At 32.6% G+C, this 25387-nt stretch overlaps 1 protein-coding gene across 1 annotated transcript; it reads left to right on the forward strand.

Annotated features, from left to right (window-relative positions):
* The first annotated feature begins 793 nt into the window (after positions 1-793).
* Positions 794-17379, forward strand: LOC110021179 (putative dual specificity protein phosphatase DSP8). Its single transcript, XM_020719575.1, has 6 exons — positions 794-1374; positions 6616-6738; positions 12150-12243; positions 13408-13490; positions 13587-13676; positions 16749-17379. The coding sequence occupies exons 1-6, from the start codon at positions 1189-1191 to the stop codon at positions 17151-17153; spliced, it is 981 nt and encodes a 326-aa protein (XP_020575234.1). The 5' UTR covers positions 794-1188; the 3' UTR covers positions 17154-17379.
* Positions 17380-25387: the final 8008 nt, after the last annotated feature.

Here is a 25387-nt window from a genome sequence, read left to right on the forward strand (position 1 = left end):
TATTTTAGAATATTTAAGCAACCAATCTCCCCTTTTTATATTAATAAATTGCTAAATAAATTTATGGTAAACAAATGTATGAATAAGAGTTCCATGGAAAAAGAAATCATTTTCACTTTTTTATTAGGAGTTCAAATTTATAGTCTCTGTTTTGAAATACTCATCACCTGCTTCCTGTAGATTAATATTAAATTTCATTTAATCATAAATAATTATTATATATATTTAAAAAAAATGGTCAGAGGCTATTATACAAGTCTCCAGAGGCTATTATACAAGTCTCCAGCCACTTCTAACATACCTAACAATTTGAGTATCACACTCTTTAAGGCTCGGGTTGCCAGAGGGGATTCGAACCCCTGATCTAAGTAGTCTGACACCAAGGATGACAACCAACAGGTCAGGTTACGGTGACCTATTGATAGAGCAACCTCTCTGAATGTCTTAAGTCCCTTCAGGTCACGGCGAGAATCCCTCCGTGCTTAGGATATGGTACTCGAATATTTAGCACACCTAGGAATGATCGGGGCTAGTCTAATATTCTCCCGCCATTCTTTTTAATATATATATATATATATATGAAAAATTGATTTTATTTTGCTTATTTAGAGGCATAAACTAAATTATTCAGTATCATAAATAGATTGAAGAACACAATTCAAATTTATTCATTTACCAATTAAATATTTATAAAATATTGAAACATTTATTTAATTAAATAATCATGCTTACATACAAGCGCACCCATATATAACGTTGGGTTTATCTGCTCCGTTAAACGATCAACGGCCTGGGTCAGTTCCAAACCGCCAATTACGGTACGCTGTTCCGCGAGACACCGATAGTTCTCGCTGCCGGAGTCATAAACTCATCTTCAATATATTTATTGAAAAGGACAATCAGCAAAAGAAAATCGCTTGCCCCGCCCGACGGAATCCGAAAGTGGACGACTTCCCTGGTTTTCCTTGCACGCTTAAAAGTGGGAACCCTCACGACCGGTCCTCGAGGAACAAAACGTTTTCTTTGATAAAGATCGACAATGAAGGCATCGTCTTCCATTCTGGCTCTTAAAAGATGTGTTTTTTGCTAGTGTTCTTTGTTAGGTTTATACAGAGCGTAGACGACGATTCAGGCGATTTCTAGGGCTTGGTTTTTAGTTCGTTTTATTTGGGTTAGTTAGTTACTGCCATGAGGATTACTGAACTGGAGGGAGGAGGTTTGGAGAAGTGTGATGAGAATGAAATCGTGACGGTTTGCGCGAAGAGAGTGCTGGTTGGAGCAGGGGCGAGGGTTCTTTTCTACCCGACCCTTCTGTACAATGTCATCCGCAATAAGTTTCAGGCTGAATTTCGTTGGTGGGACGAAGTTGATCAGGTGGTTCTTTGTTTATTGTTGCTTAAATTGTGTTATAATTCTCAATCCCTTTCTTTATGGTAATATTCGCCTATGTGTTTCGGGTAGTGCCTAATTTTATTTTTGATTTGTCCGATCTTTCAGCGATAAAAGGTTAATTTAGGGTATCCAGCTGTTTTTTCTTATGGACGTGTATGTTATTTTATTCACTTCTTTGTTTTCTATACTTGCATGGAGACAAACCTTTAAGTTAATATGTTCTTAAGGGAGTGTTTGCTGCAACTCGTATTTATGTTAAATTGGATTCACTAAATCGGGATTTATATTGACTGAGGTGTTGATGGAGATGACGCTCCCAACATGAGGGAATAAATCCGCCTCACAATCGAATTCAGTAAATCTAGATTTAGGTCGTAAAAGGGTGGGAACACAAGAAGAAAAGATGGAACACAAAAAAAATTGATTTAACTAGGCGTTGGATTTAATTTTTGTTTATGTTATGTTTGGCTGGATTTATGCTGAATTCATGGCTAAATTCCATTAAAACTATGCTACCAAACACCCATGTGTTCATATAACGTGAGATGTGAATAATATGGTGAAGTCCTGACCTTCACTCTACAGGTTTCTGAGCTATATGTATAACTATCATAGCAGCTTTTTAGCCTATTCATCATACGATACTTGAAGTTTAGATTTGTAGTTTTTCTTGTTATACTTATTCATTGTTGGTAGGTAGCTATTCATCATACTTTTGGCACAAAATTCTCATATTTTATATTGCATTTTGTAGAGTTCTGCTGATATTAAGCTCTATCAATGTTGATGTTAATCACTATTTTGACTGTTATTGTCAGTTTATTTTTAGCTTTAGCGTTCAATAATGCTGTTTTTTGAATTTTAAGTTATAGTGCATTTAGCCATGGTTTTCCATGATAGTGTATGCTTCCAAATCTGCTGTTAATGTACTAGAGTTCTTAAGGCAAACCATAACGTAGCCATAGTTTTTAATTGTTTTGTGAGTTTCTACTGTAGTATATTGTTTTCAGTTTGCTTTCTAATGAGGTAATCATTTGTAAGACGTGCAAGGAAGCAGAAGATAATCAATAGTGAAGGCAGTAAAATTCTGTGATAGCTTGAATATAATTCCAAAACATAAGCTAAAAATGAAACATATTTGGCAAGTATAATCAATTTGGCTGTTTTCCAGCCAAAAATGCTCATTTTTTTTTATAATAATTTCAATGCCATGAAGCTATTAGAACATATTCTATAAACAGTTTAGCCAATAATAGGGATTGAGACAAAGACACGAGGCATATGGTTCATATTAAATTATCTGTTGATGCAGCTTAGTCAGAATCAAGAGTTGTCCAATTTATGCACTAGACTCCAAATTACGCACTATACGGGCCAAAGAAAATGTGAAGATATAAGAGAATAAATATGCCATTTAGTGGTTGTTCATAAGTTTTTTGTTGTTTGAGTTGTTTAGGGTTTGTAAAGTCACTGTTTTCAAATTAAATAAGATTCTTGTGTACAATGGTTCACAACTAAAAAACAAAGAAAAAGGAACACACTTAACCACAAATGAAATGTGTTATTCTCATAGCATCTACAAAAATTCCATAAACACTCTAGAACATATGCTATAAACAGTTTAGCCAATAATAGGGATTGAGACAAAGACACGAGGCGTATGGTTCATATTAAATTATCTGTTGATGCAGCTTAGTCAGAATCAAGAGTTGTCCAATTTATGCACTAGACTCCAAATTACGCACTATACGGGCCAAAGAAAATGTGAAGATATAAGAGAATAAATATGCCATTTAGTGGTTGTTCATAAGTTTTTTGTTGTTTGAGTTGTTTAGGGTTTGTAAAGTCACTGTTTTCAAATTAAATAAGATTCTTGTGTACAATGGTTCACAACTAAAAAACAAAGAAAAAGGAACACACTTAACCACAAATGAAATGTGTTATTCTCATAACATCTACAAAAATTCCATAAACACTCCTGTCCACTTCACTTCCTTTATTTAAGATAATTCGGAAAGTGAAATTTGTAGCACAAAAAAATATGTAAAACTTTGTAGAGATGGCTTCATACTGTATCATCTTATGTGAATCTAGTTCTCTTCGAACGTCTAGTTGTGTCACATTTTGAAACATTTAAAAGGTGTTTTTGTTACTTAAACCTCCATTTTTATAGAACATGTCATGGTTGAATGATAAATCAAAGGGCCAAAATTTTGAAGAATTAAAAGGCCAAAAGTATTGAGCTTGAGGAATATGATAAAACTAAAATCTTAAGAAGTCCTAATCCGAGACTGTTATTTTTGGCTCTAACTTTGAAAGTCATTGATAACTTCTTAGGCCTATCTATTTTCTTTGAAAGTTTATGTAAATTTACTAAAAAATATGTTTGTTGATGAGATTTGGTCCATCAGTTAAGTGAGTCGGGTCACCTTTTCCTCATGCTCAAAAGTTTTAAACTATTTTCCAATTTGAATTTATTGCAGCATACTTGTTCAAGTTGTAAACAACCAATCATTGAGACGTTCTAGTGAAATTTATGCGGCTAAAAATCAAACTGAAATATAGGCTATTATTTAAATAAGGTGAAATGGTTGAAGCTACCAAAGGACTTTGAACTTAGCTTCAACCAGTTTAGTAACTAATATAAGTAATTAAAACTCTTGACAATTATATATATATATGAATCGAAGTATAACTTATGTTCAGGCTGTCGCCTGCTACTTAAAATCAAAATCTCTCAAGTGAACGTCAATCTGAATTCATTGGAAGGCTTGAAAGCAATCAATTTTTTATTTTGTTTGTAGATCAAATTGGAATGAGTTGGGTCTAAGTGAAATTGAAATTGGGGTGGTTTAAGCTACAGAATGAGCAAAATTGTTAAAGATTCTAAAAGGATCTTACTTTGTAAGCAAATGATTTAGGAGTCTCTAGAGGTCATAAAAAATCATGCTTGCAAGATGTCACATTTGCTTGGCAAGCTAGATTACATGAGAGCATGATACAAGCTTCACCACCTTTTCTCTCTCCTTGCTATCTAGGGTTGGTCAAAAGATAAACCAAGGAAGAAATTTAAATTCCAAAAAGGAGGAAGAGAAAGAAGAGATTAAAATAAGAATCATATGGATAGGAGGATGTTTAAATACAAAATTTGGATGACAAGAATCAGAAGAAGAAGAGTTTGAGGATAAGATAAAGAATCAAAAGAATTTACAGAAGAATCCAAAGAAGTTCTACTTAATGAAATGGTTGCCCAATTTTTATCCCAAAAATTCTCCTCTTAGTCTTATGATTGTTGGCCATCCTTCATATGTTCCAAGGGAGCATTTAGTTGATTTAATTCATGATTATCTTTATTTTAGTTTTTAAGCCTTGAATGAGGAAGTGTCTTATGCATTAGCTTGACTAATTGCTTGTCAACACCTAGGATTTTTTTATCAATTAAGATTTTAAATAAATGTTTATGTAACTAAGATGAATTAACTGATTGGAATGAAGTTCTAAAAAATTCTCCTAAAAAAATCCTACAAATCTCTCCTCACCTCCCTAGTTTTTCGTCAAAATTATCTAGCCTCTTTATCTCTTCTCCGTTGCATGCTTTCCAAGGCATATCTTAAACAATGAGGGCATGATTTTTTATGTCTTTGACTTCTGTTGACTCCTTCATAAAAAAGAGAGAAAGGAGCGCCATCTACGCCTAAAAATCATGACATATTACTAAAAATCAAAATAAATTCTTAACTCCACACAAATCCAAATTTTATTTCCATGGTTATGAAAACCACCATAATTTCTGGACTTCCAAAAGTCTTTTGCCCACAAATCCTAGATCATAAATTCTTTCATTCAATCCTTTGGTTGAGCCCTTGCTAATGGATTCATATTTTATTTGTGAAGGTTTGCTATGTCTATTAATCGTTCCCTACACTGAAGAATCTTACCTAAAAGAACCTATGAGTTGTAAGAACAAGGCTACAATAGATCCAGTGTCGTAATAGCCAATTACCCTTTCATCCTAGATTGAGGAGGGTCAATTAGGAATCTTCAACTCAATTTTGGATTTTTAATTTCCAACTAATTTTGTGACTCTATCTATTCAGATAGAAGTATTTTTACATGAACTATTCAGGATATATAGTACACTTGTCATGCCAATTCAAGTTTAGTTAAGTGAGCCACTAAACACAAACTCTGCTTAAACTTTAGCTCTATGCAAAATGCGGTCTATTTTCATGTCTTACTTTAGATCTCTTCACCTTTTCTTCTAGTTTTTCCAATCATAAAGTGGGTTTATAGGGCACTTCGTTTGTTCTTCACGTGGAAAGCAAATTTATGATATTAATGCTTCTGAAACGGCAATATTGTTATTTTAGTAGGGTTTCTGAGCTGTTAAGTGCTTGAACAACATGATTTTCAATCAGTTTCTTCTGCTTAAGGTTGCTGAACTTGTCATGTAATTGTTTTGCGCACATGAAGTGTACTTCCAGCATTAGTTACGTTTGTTGCTTCAGTAAATTGGAGAAGATCTTTTGCTTTGGGAGGAAAAAGAACATTTGGCCTCAAATTTTGAAGTTTTCTCTGACGCTCATTTAATTGAGACCACTTTCTTTAATCTTCATTCCAGTACATAATGGATAAAATCCTAAGGAGATATGCCTGTTGTTGCTGTTGTTGTTCATTTTAACCCTTTTGTAAAGGTCCTGTTAGGATTTAAATTGCCCATTTACTGTTAACTTTGATGAGCACCTATTGAATTTTAACTTTGATAATGAAACATAAAACTCTTCAACTCAATAAAGAAGTATAGGTTAGCAATTTAAAAATTTCATTCTGATATGCTGTTTAATATGCTTTGGGGTGATATTGTTTACTGAAGTAATATATACTTGTATTATGAGTTTTGGAATCCTCATTGTATGGATTGGTTTCGGTTTGGAATGCAACAAAGGCATCACTAATGATGGTTGAAAATATTTCCCTAGATTTTTTATGTTTATGTCTGTGCGGTTGCATGCATCCCTGTGGTCATTTTTTCATAAACTAAAAGTGCAAAAACAGCAGGGCATTCAAATAAATTTCATATTTATTGTCCAATGATTTATCCGCTTACATTTTCTTTCTTCTTATTATGCGTTACTACACTTTGTACACTACCACATATCCTAATTCAGCTGAGTTATGTTGGAGTTCCCCTTCTTACGTGCTATAATTTGTGTTTTGTTTCAGCATCTTTTGCTTGGTGCTGTTCCTTTTCCAAAAGACGTTCTTCATTTACAGGAGCTTGGAGTTCGTGGTGTTGTTACTCTTAATGAACCATATGAGACGTTGGTACCTTCATCTCTCTATAAAGTGAGTTTTTAAATATTTTTTTTTTCTACTTTTTGCATGTTTGGAATAGTGTTCTACAGTTTTAGTTGAGATGCATGAATGTCTAACATTTTATAAAAAAAAGAAATATAATACTGATTTTTGAGAACATTTGGACAACATTTTGGTATATAATTAATTTAAAATAAAAATCTTTTTTTAACTTAGCATGGAGTTTCTTCAAACAGATATGGAAGATATTATTGTGTATGTCAAAAGAGGTTGTCATCCCTATTTCTTATTGTTGTTGCGGTTATATTATAGAATTATGGTTTTCAGTTTAAGTGCCACGCACTTATGATTACTGGTAAAAATGTATGTGTTCTAACTTATAAATGCATGTAGTCAGTATTTTACTTTAAAAAAAAACAGATTATAATTATTTATTGGAATAATTTGTTTATTCAAAATAAGTTATCTTAATAATACTTTAATTAAAAAAAAGATTATAATTATTTATTGGAATAATTTCTTTATTCAAAATAAGTTATCTTAATAATACTTTAATTGGCTGGTTGTCTTTTTATAAAGTTGGATTAACAAAATTTAGGAACCCAATTAAAGTTTCAAGGAAGATTGAAATGAGCTAAATGACATTTATTTTATTTTAGACTTAAAAATTAATCTGAATGTGGAAATAAAATATTAAATCGAAACAATTGAAATCTAAGAAAATTAGTTAAAAAGTTGGTAAAAATCTATATAATGAATTTAAATTTTCATTTGGTTTCATTTTCATAGTCTTATGAAGTTGTTTAAACTTCCTGTTGTACTAGTCAATGGCTTGCTTGAATTTTTGGCAATTTTGAACATGCTTTGAATGTTAAATCATGTTATATAGAAAATGTTTAGTGAGTCTAAATTATTTAAATAAAACACGTCAGTTTTTCAAAATTTGTTAATATATACTTAATTTGTTTCAAATGGATATTAATGCAAAATTGTAAATGAATTTTGAAAATTAAATGTAAATGGATAAATTTAAAGGTATTAGTTTGAAATATTAGATTGTAATTTTACTTAAAATAAATTATTAGATGATTAAGGTTTACTAAAATCTAAACAAAGGAATGGCTTTGATCTAAAGCAAATGAATAACTTTGATTTCATTGTTTTATGCTTACATTCGATTTCAACTTGACAGTGAAATTTTGGAACATTTGAACTAACAAAATAAAATATTTTGAAATAAAAACATAATTGTTTAAGTTGATAAAATGTGTTATAGAGTATCAACTTATATAATTAATTGTTAATTAGTTTTCACAAGTTATAGGTAGATCGGCTCCTTGCATGTCACCTCATTGATCCATATGTTATTGAAATTAATCTCTATGAATTATGACTAGATTGGTTTCTTGCAGGCCACTTGACCAAATATTTGTGTTAATGAATGACACCTCACCAATTCATGTGTGTGAATCTATTATAATTAATTATATTGCTAAATTTGTACTCTTAATTGGGTGTACTTCCTATTATGTAATCCTATTAGGATTGTATTAATATTGGTCAAAGGATGGAGTAAAATTCAAGCAATTTCATGTTCCACTTTCTTTGTCATGTTATATAAGCTTGGCCGCTAAATCGTCATCTTTATTCTCCCTTTAAACAGTCCTTTGCCGAAGCAAATTAGAGATTTATTTTATTTGCTTTGTGGTTGAAGGTCCGGCGAGGATCTTCTGTTTCACAAGTCTTCTTGTGGTCTTGCTCGATGAAATGTTCATCTTCAGAGTTTATTGAGGTCAGCTTGAGAATGGCTTTAACCTGTTCACACCCGCAAGGAATTCAAGAGCTTGTGTGCAGCTTCAACACTCTCTTCCTTTGATTTTCCGTTATGGCTAGACTTTGATGAATCTATTTTCCGGAGAAGCTCACTTTTGGTTCTCTGAAGGGATTTGGATCTATTCAAACTACCCTTAGAACTTTTACCTCGTCGTGAACTTCTCTGATCTAAAGCTCATTATTTTGACTATGGATAACACAATAACTATTGTTTTGTATATTTTTGGCATTAAAACCCAAGGGTAAAAACTATTTGAACATTTAAATTTTGATTCTAACCTTGATCAATTTGCACAATCAAAGTTGACTCAATATCAAAATAAAGATATAGGAGTTATAAAATAATTCTTAGGATTGGTTGATCTGATAAATGTTCTTAATCTAAGGCTATATATTATGTCTAAAGATGTGGGAAATGTAGGAAAGATTTACAAGCAGGATAATCAGCAAGGTGTTCCTAGTTAGAATATGAGATTGCAATTTGCATTTAAGGAGAGCTCGCAATTCAGGATTATTTTTTCCTGTGCTTCAAAAATTTTGGATAGAATAGGTTAATATAATCTATGCAAAAGTATTTTATGAGTCTCTTTAGGTTGTCCAATAGATTCATTGACAGACTAAGGGAGATTAATTATTGATGAAATTTTACCATGAATTTGAGCCGGTTTGTTCTAACTTAATGAATTCTGATCCCTTTTTCATTGTTGGATGTGCGCTTTAGAAGAATTACTTTGTGAGGAGCAACGACTTGTGACTTAAACCACCTTTCAAAATCAAGTATATGAGAATGTTGTTGCATGTACAACTCAACTGAAAAATAAAAGAAAAGACATGCAATATATATAATGTTACGCTTTCAAGGGTTACTGGCATAGTGCTGCAAATTGTGCAAAAAAACATTACAATAATTGTAAGAAATCTGGACATGCGATTAAAGAATATTGAAAACTTATGTTGTTGTGACAATCAAATTTTACGTAATCAACAGTCAATAATTAGATAATTAGTTTGGCAGCCACGGACAAACTTTAGATTGCTTCTGAGATAGTGTAATGGATGATAAGTAAAGTCTTATTTGCTTTAGAGCTTCTAGGTATGGATACATTAGTCTCTTCATCTTGTTTTGTGGATTCGTGTTTCTCTAATCATATGATTGGTACTTCGTGTCTTTTTCATAATATGGAGATAGTAACCATGCAATTGCTAATGGTAGTCAATTATCTATATAAGTTATTAGAGGTAGTAACTATACAATGATAGATGTCCTCATATCTTCTATACAGTCAATTACCACTCAAAGGTGCTTTTATTATTCTATACCACTATAAATTAAAATAATTTATATGTTATCTCACAAATAAATTATGATTTATTGGAAAAAAAAATCAATTTACTTGTCCTATCTCACTAGATTGATCAACTTGCAACTTTGGAAAAATAAATCTTATGTACATCATATAATAGTCGTGCTTAAATCTATTGCTGTTGGATCTACAATGATGTGTGAGATATCGCTTTTATTATATCACATGCAAATTATAAATTTTTGTAACATTATTTGATAATTACATCAGGTACATCTGTATTTCCTTTTTTAATCAAAAGTCTGAAGTGTTTTGTTTTTAAAAACAATTGTTGCTATTGTTGAGACTTAGTTTTCAGCTCACATCAAAATATTTAGAATTGATCCTGAATCTTAATATATATTACTTGAATATGAGGATTTTCTTTAAACTAAGGGAATTATTTTTAGAGATCATGCTCTTATACTCCTCAACTAAATAGTGATGTTGAACGAATCAATATAAATATACACATGATTTAATTATCTTAACACGGTTTCAGAATACCTCCCCTACAAATACTTCATTATATGTTGACATATTGTAGTAAGGAGATACTCTCTTTGTTCCCACCAAATATGGATAACTGGTAAGTAGCCTAAAATATTTGACTCTTACTTAGCCGGGTATTCCTTTCGTAGTTCATCAAATAAGTCAATTCATGCAAATCCTTTTCACTTTGTTTTCATTCATCTAATCATTCAATATTTCATTGGGACATCAAACCGTGGTTTGTTTTTTTGACATTGGTTCTCATCTTCAACTAGTGGGATATATTGATGCTGATTGGGCAAGGTGTATGTTCTTAATTCTTAATAATTCTTTGATCTCATGGAAGAGTAAGATAGCCTCATTTGTCAAAATTATCTACATAATATAAGTGTCATGTTATGTCTTCAACGTGTTCAAAAATTTATCTGGCTATGTTAACTGCTAACCAAACTTGATTTTCTCAAGAAAGTCTAGCTTCTATATAGGATGTCAATACAAGTGTCATTGAAATTACTGGCATTCAAGTGCTTATTGAAGTTAATTTTTGCTCAATGCAAGAAGCCTTCAATACTAATATTATTTCTTGTACTCACATCAGTCTTTTGTAAGTAATTGAGGCTTCTTAGTCAACCAAGATCAATTTAAGGGCGGATGGGCATATAGAGTTAGTTCAAAATTAATCTCTACAATTTATGGCTGGTTTGACTTTCTGCATGCAATCTTATGGATCAGCATGTTCATGAAATTAATCTCACTCTAATATTGCTAAGATTAGCTCTTTGCATATCCCCTCACCATTCCGTGTGCTCATGAATGCTATCTTATCAATCCGTGAGTGCGTATTTTTTATAATTAACTGTATGGCTAAATCTTTGCTCTTGATTAGATACTTTCTGTTATATAATTTTTTTTTAGGATTGTATAAATATGAGTCAAATGATGGAATAAAACCTAAAGCAATTCTGCATTCCGCTCTCTGTTATTGATAACCTAAATATTAAATTTAACACGCACGCACACAGACATATTTGAAAGTGAATTATGCCTGTTCATGTTATGTATTTATATATCTATTATAGGTGCTGGAGATATTAATATAGGAGAATTGCACATAACTGGAGATGTAAATATATGAGAATTGTGTGTTATATACGTAAATCCAATTTATTAAAAATATTAGATAATACTTTTATATAATAAAAATATCAGCTGATTAAGATTTAATGAGATGTAAAATGAAGGAATTCTTAAGATCTAAAATAAATGATTGATTGTGATTTCTTAAGGTCTAAACAAACATATGGCCATGGTTTTGTTTCGTCCAAGTTTTTATTTGATGGTAATAGTCCCATTGATTTAAAAATACAAAAATTGAACGATTGTCAATATTCCCAAATAATTTTTATAATTTATAACTATTTGAATTTATTTTTTAGAATATAAATTATCTTAAATGGATATCAAAATAAAATTCTGAATGGAAATGAAAACAAAATTTTGAATGGATAGAGTCAAAATTATAAATTTTAAAATATTAGATTGTTTATATTTAATAAGATCTAGAATAAACAAATTGTAAGTTCTAAAATAAATAAATGATCATGATTTCTTAAAATAGCAGCCTTGATTTTATTTGCCATATTTTCAAATACTTTTTTAATGATAGTATAGATTGCGAGCATATATAGCGCATACACTTCCAAGGGAAAGAGGATTTGATGGTCTTATGATTTTTCACAATTGATGCATTCTTATTCTAATTTTTTGTTTTAGGCTCATGGAATTGATCACCTTGTGATTCCCACCAGAGATTACCTCTTTGCTCCTTCAGTTGTCGACATCTCCAGGGCTGTCAATTTCATTCACAGTAAGACACTGCTCTTCGACTGATAACTGAGTGAATATTTTAAGTTTGCTGTTGTAAATTTTAAAATTCATGTGTTATGATTTTTTATTATTTTTTTCAACCTTTGAATGTTGCAATGATCTTGAACTTTGTAGCTATTAGGATAGAGCTATTATCTGGTGATTTTCTAGTACCCTAATTTCTTGCATAATTTATTGGATGATTTACATGCATATACCACTCAATTCCTATGTATTTACATATCTAACACCTAAAGTTCAATTTTTTACATATATATGCCACCTTACTCATGCATTAGAAGGTGTATTTCCCTTTTTTAAAGTTACAGTAGTGGTATTTTTATGTGATATACAAGATTTGAATGGTAGAAATGTAAAAAAGCAAAGTTTAGATGTTAGATATGTAAATAAATAGGAGCTGGTTGGTATGTATGTAAGTGCCCTAATTTATTCCAACAAATAGTTTTCAGAACTTATTCTCATGTTATGAAAACATGCATCCACGTTTTATTCTGCTTCTTCCCCTTGTGTGGCCTGAATATTTATGAGCATGGCTTAGTGATGCTAGCTTGAACGTTCATCCTTGTTTGCGGTATGAAATCACGTACTTTCTTTATGGTGAAAAAAAGTATCTGCTGCACTTTAGGCTTGGGGTAAAAAAAATTGGCATTATTATTGTTAAATTGGAGCTTCTTTGCGGTATGAAATCACGTCCTTTCTTTATGGTGAAAAGAAGTATCTGCTGCACTTTAGGCTTGGGGTCAAAAAAATTGGCATTATTATTGTTAAATTGGAGCTTCATGATTTTTTTTGGAGGATTTGTATATATATATATATATATATTACTTAATTCGTATGTGTTTACATATCTATTTACATATATGCCATCTTACCTATGCTTAAAAAGGCGTATTTCACTTTTTAAAAGTTAAAATAGTAACATTTTTATGTAACATGAAAGATTTGGGTGGTATAAATGTAAAAAAAAAAAAACTTTAGATGTTAGATATGCAAATATATAGCAATTGGTTGGTATGTATATAAATGTCCCCCCCCCCATCTTTTTTTTTTTATTATTATTCTATGTATCATCTTCTGGGTTAACAAATGCTATAATAGAATACGCTTTGTAGTTATGTTAATCAGCTTTGTCTTCTCTGGTTAGGGAATGCCTCCTCTGGCAGAAGTACTTATGTTCATTGTAAGGCCGGAAGAGGACGTAGTACCACTATTGTTTTATGCTATTTGGTAAGTGCCTCTTTTGTTGAATTCTTATATATATGTGTGTATATGGTGAAGTATTCCTTGATTAATTATGATAAATTGCCCTTCTCAAATTTTCAGATAAAATATAAGAACATGACACCTACTGATGCCTTCGAACATGTTCGATCCAAAAGGCCTCGAGTGCTTTTAGCTCCATCGCAATGGCAGGTATTATGATTTCTCCAGTTTAACCATTTATTGTATTTTAGTTGTTATGGCAGTAGTGAAGAAGGTAAACATTCTTCTGAAATGCTGTTAATCTTGTGTTTATCAACGATGGCTGAAGGCAAATGTGCATTTGCGTCTTAAATATTAATGCTATTCCCTTAGGATGTGTTGGTCCTAATCTAAGAACAACTCGGTTTACATCACTAAAACCATACTCGAGAAATAAAGGGGAAAAAATTATGCCAGAAGCTCCTTTTACATTTTTGTGATGGTAGTGCAAGATAAATGATTAAAGAGTATTGCATTTAATTCAAAATACAAAACAATTTTATTTTTTATCTTAGGTCAAAAATTGATTTTGAGTGTTTAGGAAACAATTGGGTTATAGTTATTCCATAGATGTCTTATATTTATAATCAAATGCCATCTTTTGATACTTTATTTTGCACTTTGGATGCAAACATGTTTTCGAGTAATTTCTTGTTCAAAATAAAGTGGGTTTGAGGTGGGATGAAATAATGACCCATCAGTCGAGGGAAAAACCTGTAATATTAATTGTCATTCGAAATGTATGTGTTCTTTAAAAGAAAAATTAGGAAGGTTTACAGACATGCCACTTAAATTCCTAATTATTTACATATCTAACTCCTAATTTCCAATTTTTACATATACACCACATTACATATTTATTAAAAGGTGTTTAGAAGTTAAAATAGTGATATTTTTTATTTGATGTATGTGCGAAAGCAGCAGACGTCACAGGAGACGGGGCAACAAAGGGTGCAGGAGGAGGTGTCACAGGAGGTGTAGTAGCAGCAGGTGGGAGAGCAGTAGTGGAAGTAGTGACAGCAGTAGACTATCTCCTCTTCCTACTACGGTAGGTAGTTTCTAATGTCCCCAAAACACAGGGTCTCTGAGGTGGCTGACCAACCACACCACTTTTGACCATCTGCAAACAAAGAAATGACATTAATAAGATTAGTACGGGTATGAAAAATAATCATAAGTTGAAAGAAATGATGTAGTAAAGGCAAGGCAGAAGTAACAACTATTTCTAAAAACAGGAAAAGAGAATAAATATCGATGCCTCAGAACAACAAAAATAAAAGATAAAAAATAGCAATAGTAACAACTAATCTAAAATTGCATACCTATGTTATTAAGTTTCATCAGAGGTATTCATCATCGAAGATGACCTTAAAATTTCTTCTTCACTCTCATCATCATTCTCATCTATATCATGAGCAAACTTTTCAAAAATCCCCGTGATATTCTCTAGCGCAAACATTTCATCGTCTTTGCCGACTTGAATACTAAAATCTTACATACCTTCCTCTTGGTGAATTGGTTTTATAGTACTATAATAGTTTTCCTTGGTTTATTCTTCATAACCACAACCCAATCAACTTTATTCATTACTCTACCAGGGTATTGAAGGTAATTAACTTGTGTAGCTTGGCGTGTCAGAATAAATGGATCAAACTTTGCTATCATCTGTTCAATTTGACTTCAGTGATATCATAAGGTGTGAGTACAGTAGCTGACATTGTGTACTCGATGTGGAACATGATCAAACCACTAACAGTCGATCAAGTAAACAATGTAGCTGACATTACCTGGATATGCAATAGAACAACTTTGTCAAGACGTCGTAATAGCTAATCTCGCTATTTGTGTGTGTGTTTCCGTTAACAACGACATCCCAACTATATATCTTTTTCCCTTCACACTATGAACTCTTACGAAATTTATAACCGTTTAAGTCAAATATCTGTCATGTAGTAACACTGTGATTAGGCCCCCAGGCAAGATCTAGTAATATCTAATATGTGATTCCATTGGATATATTGTAAACCTATAACAAATTGAGAGGTATTATTAGTGTAACTTCAAATATGGCAATTATATTACACAAATGTGCTTAGAAGGGTTGCTTCTACGTGCATTTTATTTGGGCAATGTTGGAAATTCTGCTTCGACCTTCCTGCTTATCAGAGACTCATCTTCCATGTCCAAATTGTCGATAAATAACTTGCTCACAATATTATTATTTATGTTTTTGAATTAGTTAGTATATAACTAACATTCTCAATAATAAATGACGGTATATATTGAGTTTGGGGATCGTGAAGCTTACTGTATAAATGATTGGATTTTATCAGAGTTCATCAATACATACAATACAACTGACTGAATCTATTTATCACTTAAATATTGTGTATCTTGACTCCCCGATGACTCACCTGATATTTGATATATGGATAATTCTGGCTGTGAAGTCATGTCACCTACAATATGACTTTTTTAATGACCTTGCTCAAAATAATACGAGCAGAAAGTTATTGCCACCTACGGATATACTTCGCAAATCGATCCCTCAGGATGTGTTTTATTCTTAACTGTTTTTTCTATTTTATTTAAAAATCTAAAGCACGTATATTTTATATTTAATATGGTGTCATTTTAATATGAAATAAAATGTTACTTGTAATGTATGCATCAGGGAGACATCTCTCTCGAAAGGATACATCATATGTATTGCACTGGACCCCCTAATATAGCCTCCTAACATCAATGTATAGTCACATACTCCATAGTGAAACTAAGAGGAAATATCCGCTTAAGCTTACATAATAATAGGGGAATACGTGCATCGTGATATCTCAACGAGTCAACATTCAGTGTCCCCGCGCACAACTCTTTGAAGAATATCAAACACCGGCTATGGCAACGCATGAAATACCATGGGTAATAAGCACCGCAGAAATATAGAACAATCATGACTTTTTATGCCAAGTACAATGAATGATTTGGTTGGTATAAAGGTAAAAGCAAAGTTTAGGTTTTAGATATGTAAATATATAAGAATTGAGTCGTGTGTATGTAAATGCCTCAAAATATTATCATTGGTTTTTAATTTTATCTGCCTGGTTTGCTTTTCACTAGTCCCTGGTACATTGTGCGTACTGAAATGTTCATATTCCAAATAAAAATCACAAAAACAATATCTAGTCATATTGCAACACAAATCTCACGCTTATCTCTTCATATTTTAAAATGAAATTTTCGCAGGCGGTTCAAGAATTTGGAAAGCGCAAGACACAATTTCCTCCACTTTCACGGAAATGTTCCACCGCGAGCGACGCCATCCTGATAACTGAAGCTGATATTCAAGGTTATAAAACCAACGAGGATTGCTTTGAAAATCAGGCGATTATACTGCACTCCCCGGCAAAATTTAAGCCGCCAGTCCTCTCGCAGCTGGGTTTCACAATAGGAGATGAGGTTTTGATCACATACGAAGATTTGGAAGGCTATGACAGCATCGCCGACGAAGCTTCTGAAGATCGAAGAAACAAAATTGCAGGCGCCGGCCGGCCTATGGTTTCGAAGCTTTCCTGCTTCTTTTCAACGCTCAAAATTTCACCCAGCAGCCTTTTCCCTTCTAACCGGCTCCAAGAAGTCCAAGCTTGCTAGCTTTATTTTATATTTAGCAGTTTGGTTGGGCATTTTTTTTTTGTCCATGGAGTTGTTGGAAAGGAAGAGTGCAAAAAAATTATCTTTTTTTCAAATTGTATGTTTTCATCAAGAGATTTGGATTTTCCAGGAAGTAAGAACAATAAATGTTGTTATTATGCGTCTAATTATTGATGCATGTTGTGTTAATCATGTGGTTAGTTTTAGTTGATATTTTTATGTTGAATAGAATAGTTTATTGTCAAAATAAATATTTAGTAGAGGTTTTTTTGATATGTAAAGCCTCTCTTATCTTTGTTTACTAATTTTTTTGTCATCATGTCTTCATCATTGTTAGTCTTGTCCCAATTGTATCTGCTTGATGTTATGAGGCTGTTTAGACGGTGAAAAAAGGCATGTATTGTATTTGCAATACGCATGTTTTAATTTTTCTGCTGTTTGGGTAGAAGCATATCAAATGTGATGTATTCCTACGACGTATTACCAATATATCAAACTTGATTTGATTATGCTTCTTGGTTTAGAGCTTGTAATTGTTAAATTGTTCACAGAAAGGTTCAAGTTTTGGGTGGCTTTTGGTTTCTGTATTTTGTACATTTTTGTATGTTTGAAAGAAGGATTGGGTAATAATTGAAGGTAGGGAGATTGTTTCAAGGGTTGATCTGCTTGGCCATGTTTGGCCTTCATATATATTAAACATTTGGAAGATTTAAATACCACTCAATTCCTATGTTTTTGCATACCCAACGCCTAACTTCAATTTTTATATACATGCCAGCTTACCCATGCATGAAAAGTTGCATTTCGCTTTTTAAAATTTAAAATGGTACTATTTTTTATCTGATATGGAAGTTTTGGGTGTTATTAATATAAAAAAGTAATGTTTAGGTGTAGATATGTAAATACATAGGAATGGGGTGAGTTCAATGCCACACCCTAATTTCAATAATATCACTTAAATATTTAGCTTCAATTATTCGGCCCTTATAAGTGAGTTGAATCCTCCTATTCCATTCTTCCACTCTTGGTTCGTTCGGCCCTACTCATTAGAGATAAGCATACTATTTCTGCTGATGTTTTCTTAGTATATAGATCGTATCTCTTGAGTTTGTCTGCTAGATATGTTCAATGAAATTGTTTCAACCTATATAATTCACAAGTCATATAAAAAAGCTGGATCTTTACAAATTTTTTCTAATTTTTTGGAAATTTAACCAATTTATATGACATTTGTAAGTCTACTAACTAAATAGTTGTATCCATTAGGACGTGAAGAACCATAAAGCAGATCAAATTGAGGAAGAAGAACCAATGACTGGTTTTGTTGAAGAGCGTTTGGATATATACAAATACCAACTCAACAAGAGGATATCCTCAATCCCCGCAAGAAAAGAGCAAATATGAGGGGAGGAAAACACAAAAGATGAGTAGTGCTATGATACGAATGTTGATTATGATTTCAAGGTGGACTATTAGATGAAGGATGTTGGTTCTGATCTCAATAACTCCTTCATGGAGGTTAAAGATGAGAAAGGTGAAATCATAAATTATGTTCCAATGTCTGCAGGTGAAGAGGATTAATGAATTGCTATATTCAAAATTTATTTTATTATTTCTATTCTAGATTATTAAATTTTGATTCATTAAGACACTATACGAGAGACACTGTTATCCTGAATGTATGAGCATGAAAAAAATGCAGCATAGGAGAGAAAATTGTGGTGATGATACATTTATTTGCTTATGGTCGGAAAACTAATATGTTTTCAGAACTTTATATCCCAGCCTTTGAAAAATAAAAATGTCTAATTATTATTTCAATTGCCTTTCAATTATGGTTGCAGTGCAGATGTTTCTAAGATGTTCTATGTGATTAAATTGTGGAGGATTCTACTTAGGTCCATGAGATTATTTTATTTAAATGAATGAAACTTATCAGTAAGTCAGCTTTTTGAATTGATTTTTGTCATCTTTACTGTGAGTGCTTGTGGAAGATATATTCAGTATGGAACATTTGAGGTTTATATTTAAATTGCTTTAGACATAATACTAAAATTCTTAGCTTTTATTGCTTATTGGATGTTCCAAAATGCTTTAGCTTGCTTTTCTTTCTTTCTTTCTTTCTTTTTATCATTAAAACTATAACATTAAAATAGGTATATTTCACAAGGTGGTAGTTATTAAATTACTTATAATTGAATTTAGAGGAATCTTAAATATAATAAATATTAGTCATTTGTCCCATCAAAGCTTGCTTCAAATGACCTATTTTTCTCCTTCACAAGTGATTGATCCTATTAATGCCCACCCCTAACAATTTGAACCAGCCATGAACTCCTCTTCTCTTTCACAGAGCATTAGAATCATTGATGGTTGTTGCTGGCTTGCTTCTTATCACCTTTATGCAACATCGGTCCCATTGATGACCACCCCAAATGATTCTTTGTAACCAATATTCAAATCAATTTTAAATAAGTATTTGAGTGACTTAAAATTTAGTGAGTAATTTGTGAAAGTAAAAGAGTTTTCCTCTTTTGAGATAATTTCATTCAGAACTAACTCTTTATATATTATTCCATGTAATTACATCTTGAGGTTACTTTTATAAATAATAAAATTTGAGTAGCATACATAAAATTGCATCTAAGAAAAATCACTTGAATGACTCATATGACATGATGATGGCTATCTAGTTCCTTAAATGAAAGTGTTGGCTCACATTAAAGTCATCATTCCAATTTATTAATTATTTTTTATATAATTATGAGTAAATTTTGGGCCATTTAAATGCATGCCACATAATTTTTGCATATTTACATATCTAGAGCCTAATTTTTATATTTAGAGGCCTAATATAAAAAAAAAAACCCTATTATTAATTTTTAAAAGTAAAATCATATTTTCATGCATAGATTTATGGCATCAATATTCCAAGTCAACATTTTTAGCTTGATTAATTTATTTTAATTTTTTGTAAAGCATGATTAGTGGATGTCATGATGGTTGGTGACCACATAAGTGTTTTCCATGCTGTCAGCATGAACGTGCCAGCCTCTTGCTGACAACATAAGGCATTGCTTTATTCTTTATTCTACCATGTAGTTGTGATACACTAATTTTTTGAATTATTTTTTATATATTTTTTCCCTAAAATATTTTTAATGGCGTTTTTGTAATTTAGAAGGGGCTGCATAAAGGATTGGTTTATCAAATTCAGTAACTGTAAAATAATTTGTTATTTTGATATTATTATAAATATAATTATTATAAGGTGCTACATGATATCATGATTAAAGTAATTCATGAAAGTTCTATCAACGTGCAAACATGGCCCCAAATGGTGCCCATGAATTTCTTTCAGAACGATTTACATACATATCACTCAATTCTTATTTATTTACATATCTAACATCTAAATTTTAATTTTTACACACATACCACCTTACCACTCTACATCAAATATCCCGGAGCACCACCACCAGATCCGGCGAATCTTTGAGATTCAAGGCAGTCATCACCTTTCCGACATGTTCATGACAACCTACCGAAGAGCCGAGCAGTCTGCCTGGATTGGTGAGGGGTTCTGGGGTCAGTTGACCGAGGCTTGGGCCTCTCCTGATTATGAGAGGAGGAGGTAGACGAACCGGGCAACGGAAGGGGCCAGGGGAATTTTGGAGGATCAGTCCCACATACGGAGCGCTTCATGAGGCTGGTAAAATTTTTTTAGATATTTAAACATTAACTCACTTTTGGAGTAATTTTTTTAGCGCTAATCATTTTTATACGCAACACTGGGCAAAGAGTTGAGATGTTCTCTTTCCGTTGTGAAGCTGCATGTCAATACTCATCTGTGTCCAAGGACTGTGCAGCTGGTCTCGGATTGACGTAAGTTAAAAACTTTAAGGTAAAAGCTTATTTTGACTCTAATTGCTGAAAATGTCAATTAAACACTGATTTTCTTTATGCAAAGGGAGTTTGAGCAGCTCCGGGAGAGACACTTGGCCACTGAAGCCCGGACTAATGCCATTAATAGTCGTATTTAGTCTACCACTACACACTTCGAGTACAATCTTTGGACCCAGACGACTAGGAGGTAAAAGGGGAGGGTTTATGTCCTTCGAGAGAAGGACATAGCTTTCGAGGTCGAGCTCTCCCATGGTCCCGTTCTTAGTTCCCCAAGCTCTTCGTAGCCTGACCAGAAGGCTCTTTCCAGGTAGATGGCTGAAATGAACGAAGAGAACCGCCAGTGGCGAGAATAGTCGGGGCAAGCAACCACTGACATCCGTGTAGGAGGAGGATAAAGATGATGAATAGTTTTTTTTTTTTTTAATTTATAAGCATTATGTAAATCATTTGTTGTGCATTTATTTGAATTAACTTTACTATTCTTATTTGGGACTATTTTTGACAGCATCTTCCTTTTATTAGTGATATTATTTAGAGATTTGATTTGTGATATGACTATGTTTGAAGTGGTTTGTGATGTGGATTATGTTTATGTGCAGGTTGTGAAAATGTAACTAATATTCTAATTTTTTTTTCTATGTTACAGGTATGCGTCAGATTTGGGTCGATTTTCAGAAGCAAAATTTTGACCCTACAACTACAATATTTTTTCGTCGTTCTACGATATTTTCTGTCGCAAATGAGACGGTAATCTAACGCTAAGATTCATTGTCAGAAATTTTCTGAGGCAAAATTCGAAGCATATACGTGTTACATATATGCAAATCCAATGCTAATCTTTAAATATTGTTGGATTTGGGTCTAATCCGTCTGACACAAATATGCTAAATTCATGTAGCGGTGAATACATCTCCGGATAGTGATATTTTAGGATACTCTAAATTAATAAGTGTTGCGTGCTGGAAAATTCGCAACGGTAGCATGAGGATTCAACACACACTCAGATGAAAGGAAATCAACTTGTGATGACACTAGAATTTTTTACGCGGAAAACCCGTAAAGGGAAAAAACCACAAGACTTAGTCCAGTGGCTTAGTCCATTTATAAAAATTCGCTATAAGTTGATGATTACAGATGAAGACTTAGTCCAGTTATAAAAATTCGCTATAAGTTGATGATTACAGATGACTCTTGTCCCACAGACGGGAAAGGGTTATTAAATTTTCCAAGGTACAACGTCGGCTAACGACGTCTAGTTGGTGGTGATTGACGGAGGTCGGCGGTGATCGATGGTAGTCGATGACAGTCTGCGGTGGTCTACGGAGGTCAGCGATGGTAGACGACAATTGGTGGTCGACGATTGATGAAGGAGGATAATGGAAGTCGACTGCGGTCGATGACAGTGAGCAATGGTCGATGGAGGTAGATTGTGGTTGACGGTGGTTGACGATGGACGACGGTCGGCCTCCGTCAATGGAAGTCGACGATTGATGAAGGAGGATAATTGAAGTCGACTGTGGTCGAGGACGCTTGACGGTGGTCGATGACTGTCGCTGGTGGTTGAGGGTGGCCGGCTGTGAACGTTGACGGTCGGTGGTGGTCGACGACAATCAACGACGACAGAGATGATGTTTGACTTGAACTTCTTCTCAAAACCTCAAATTTTCTCTCATGCCTCTCCCCCCTCATGTGAAGGGTAGAGCTTTATTTATTGTGTTTTGGGTGCAATTAATGCATGAAGATGAACCATTTTGATCGGACGGTCCAGAGAGCTTCCCTTGATCGGATAGCATTTGATGGACATTTGAGTGTCGTAACGATGTCAGAATTGAGCATTCTCGGGCTAGTTGGATTCGTCTTGTCGAGGCGCTCGATCCAACTATGAACTCGTTAGATTCGACATCCGTTTGACCTTTCAAATGCCTCAGGAAATCCTCCAAGAATTATTTAATGATTTGATCCGGGCTTGATCTGACTCGTATTGGACTAGTTTTTATATCATTGGGTTCGTCTCATCGAGCCGGTCAGTTTGACCATAAGTTTACTGAAATCAGAGCTCTGGGTGATTCTTAATCAAAATTTGAATATTTCTTACTCAAAATATTATCTCGAGATCCGTGTTATCTCGAGATCCGTGTTATACTTGAAAATTTGTTGGTGGCGTATCAGTAAGCTTAAAATGTGTTTTTACTTGAGAAAAAAAGGTGATTTGCATGGTGAGCAGACATTGTGTAAAGGAAAATAAGTTGAATAAAGTTCCTCACTCTAAAATAGGATCACAAAGTGGTTGATTTTCTATTAAATGAAACACAACAGATATGAAATCAAATAATTTGACATAAAAGAGATGTTTAAAATTACAGTAACATTTTTCAATCTCTAACAAAGGCACATCAGCCAAAGGGTGCTAAAAGGACTTAATAACAACTCAGAGAAAGATCCTAAAGATGAGCCTTATAAATTCTTAAGAGACTTTATGGTGATAGAGCAGTTCTGTAGCAATTATATAGAACTACGAGAGCTTCCAAAAATATCAAAAGGACACATTCATGGGAGATGGAGCGACTTATAAAAGATTGTCCATAGGCAAGGCTTTTAATTCCATAATTATTAGAGGGAGATGTCTGAAGACAAATCTTATAATATTATAAGAAGCATTTACTTCTATCAGTTATATTATTATTATTTATATTATTTGCATATAAATTTCTCTTTTGTGAATATAAAATATATTTTATATTATTTTATAATGTCTTATATTATTAGGGTGTATGGCTTTATGAACTAAGAAAGTGACATTATATTGATCTATGATGGCACATTCAACAAAGTAGAAACCAAAATTTTCACGTACCAACCTTCAGAATATGCTAAAAGACAACTAGAGGATGAATAAGATTTAAGGGTGTGATTGCTTATCAAAAAATTGTTTTCTTTTGGCGTGAGTTGATTACTTGAAGACATTTAAAAGTATACTTGTCCATTTTATATTACTTTGGAATGGGAGATAAACAATAGCCATCGCACGTTGACTTGCTATCATTATGCATCTATGTAATGTTGTGAATTCGCGCTGCGTACTCAGACTAGTTGGTCGGGCTCTGTCAGTTGTAAGTCCCCTCTGGTCTGGGTTCGATTCCCCTCGAATGTAGGGTGTGGTACTTGAATTCTTAGTTGAAATAAAACAAAATGTTGTGAATTCCAGTGACAAAAAAAATAAAAAGATTTTATTCATCTTGTTCTTGAAATATAGGCATAATTTAAGCCTAAAAATTATTAAGATTATAAGAGTAAAATATACATCACCCCTTTAATAATATATAAAAATAGTTAATTACATACATAGAAAATTAAATACTATTATTTACAAAACTAGCACTCAGATAATTTTTTTTTTACCGTCAAATAGATGCATTTATATGTGTCATGATAAAACCATTGATAATTTGATAAAAATGCAAAACGTGGATTGAGGTTTTATCATGAATGTTGATATTTGAGTGAAAATTTGAAAATTTGAAAAATGGATGAAAGTGAAAATTTGAAAAATGGATGAAAGAACTTGTTAAATTTATAAATAACAATGTTTTGAGTGATATCCATATAATTGCCCCAAAAAAACCTAGATCAAAGCTATAAATTATGAAGTACATATAGGGTTGTAGGCAATGTTTTGAGTGATATCCATATAATTGCGCCAAAAAAAACCTAGATCAAAAAGCTATAAATTATGAAGTACATATAGGGTTGTAGATGTGTCGAGCTTGAGTGAGCTCAGGTTTGGCTTGTGTTTGACTCTTTTGAAATTGCTCGTGAACATTGTGTTCGTGCTAACTCAATTTACATATTCTTGTTGGTGCTCAACCTAATTTATATATTCTTGTTCGTGTTCAACTCAATTTACATATTTTTATTTGTGTTCGGCTCGAAATGAGATCATTTAAATTAATTTGAAAAAATAGATGTAAAATGTCAGATTTAAACCAACACTAACATGGTATAATAAGAGACACATAATTATATGACTGCACAAGCTGTTATGATTTAAACTTAGATATAATATATATAATTTATTTATTTCAGGTTAAACCGAGCCAAACATGGTCGAATAAAAAATTATTGTTTTCAGCTCGTTTATAATTCGAACTTAAAAACATTATTTAAGTTTGTCTTACCTACTTAACAAATACTTTAAATACAAGCTACTTGACAAGTGAAACAAAAATTACTTACAAGCAACAAACTTTTTTAACACCCATAAATAAACAATAACACAATTTTGAAAAGTTTGAGCGGCTAATCAGGGAAAAAAATATTATGTCCGGACA

Source organism: Phalaenopsis equestris, unplaced genomic scaffold, assembly GCF_001263595.1.
Source record: "Phalaenopsis equestris unplaced genomic scaffold, ASM126359v1 Scaffold000123, whole genome shotgun sequence".
NCBI lineage: Eukaryota > Viridiplantae > Streptophyta > Magnoliopsida > Asparagales > Orchidaceae > Phalaenopsis > Phalaenopsis equestris.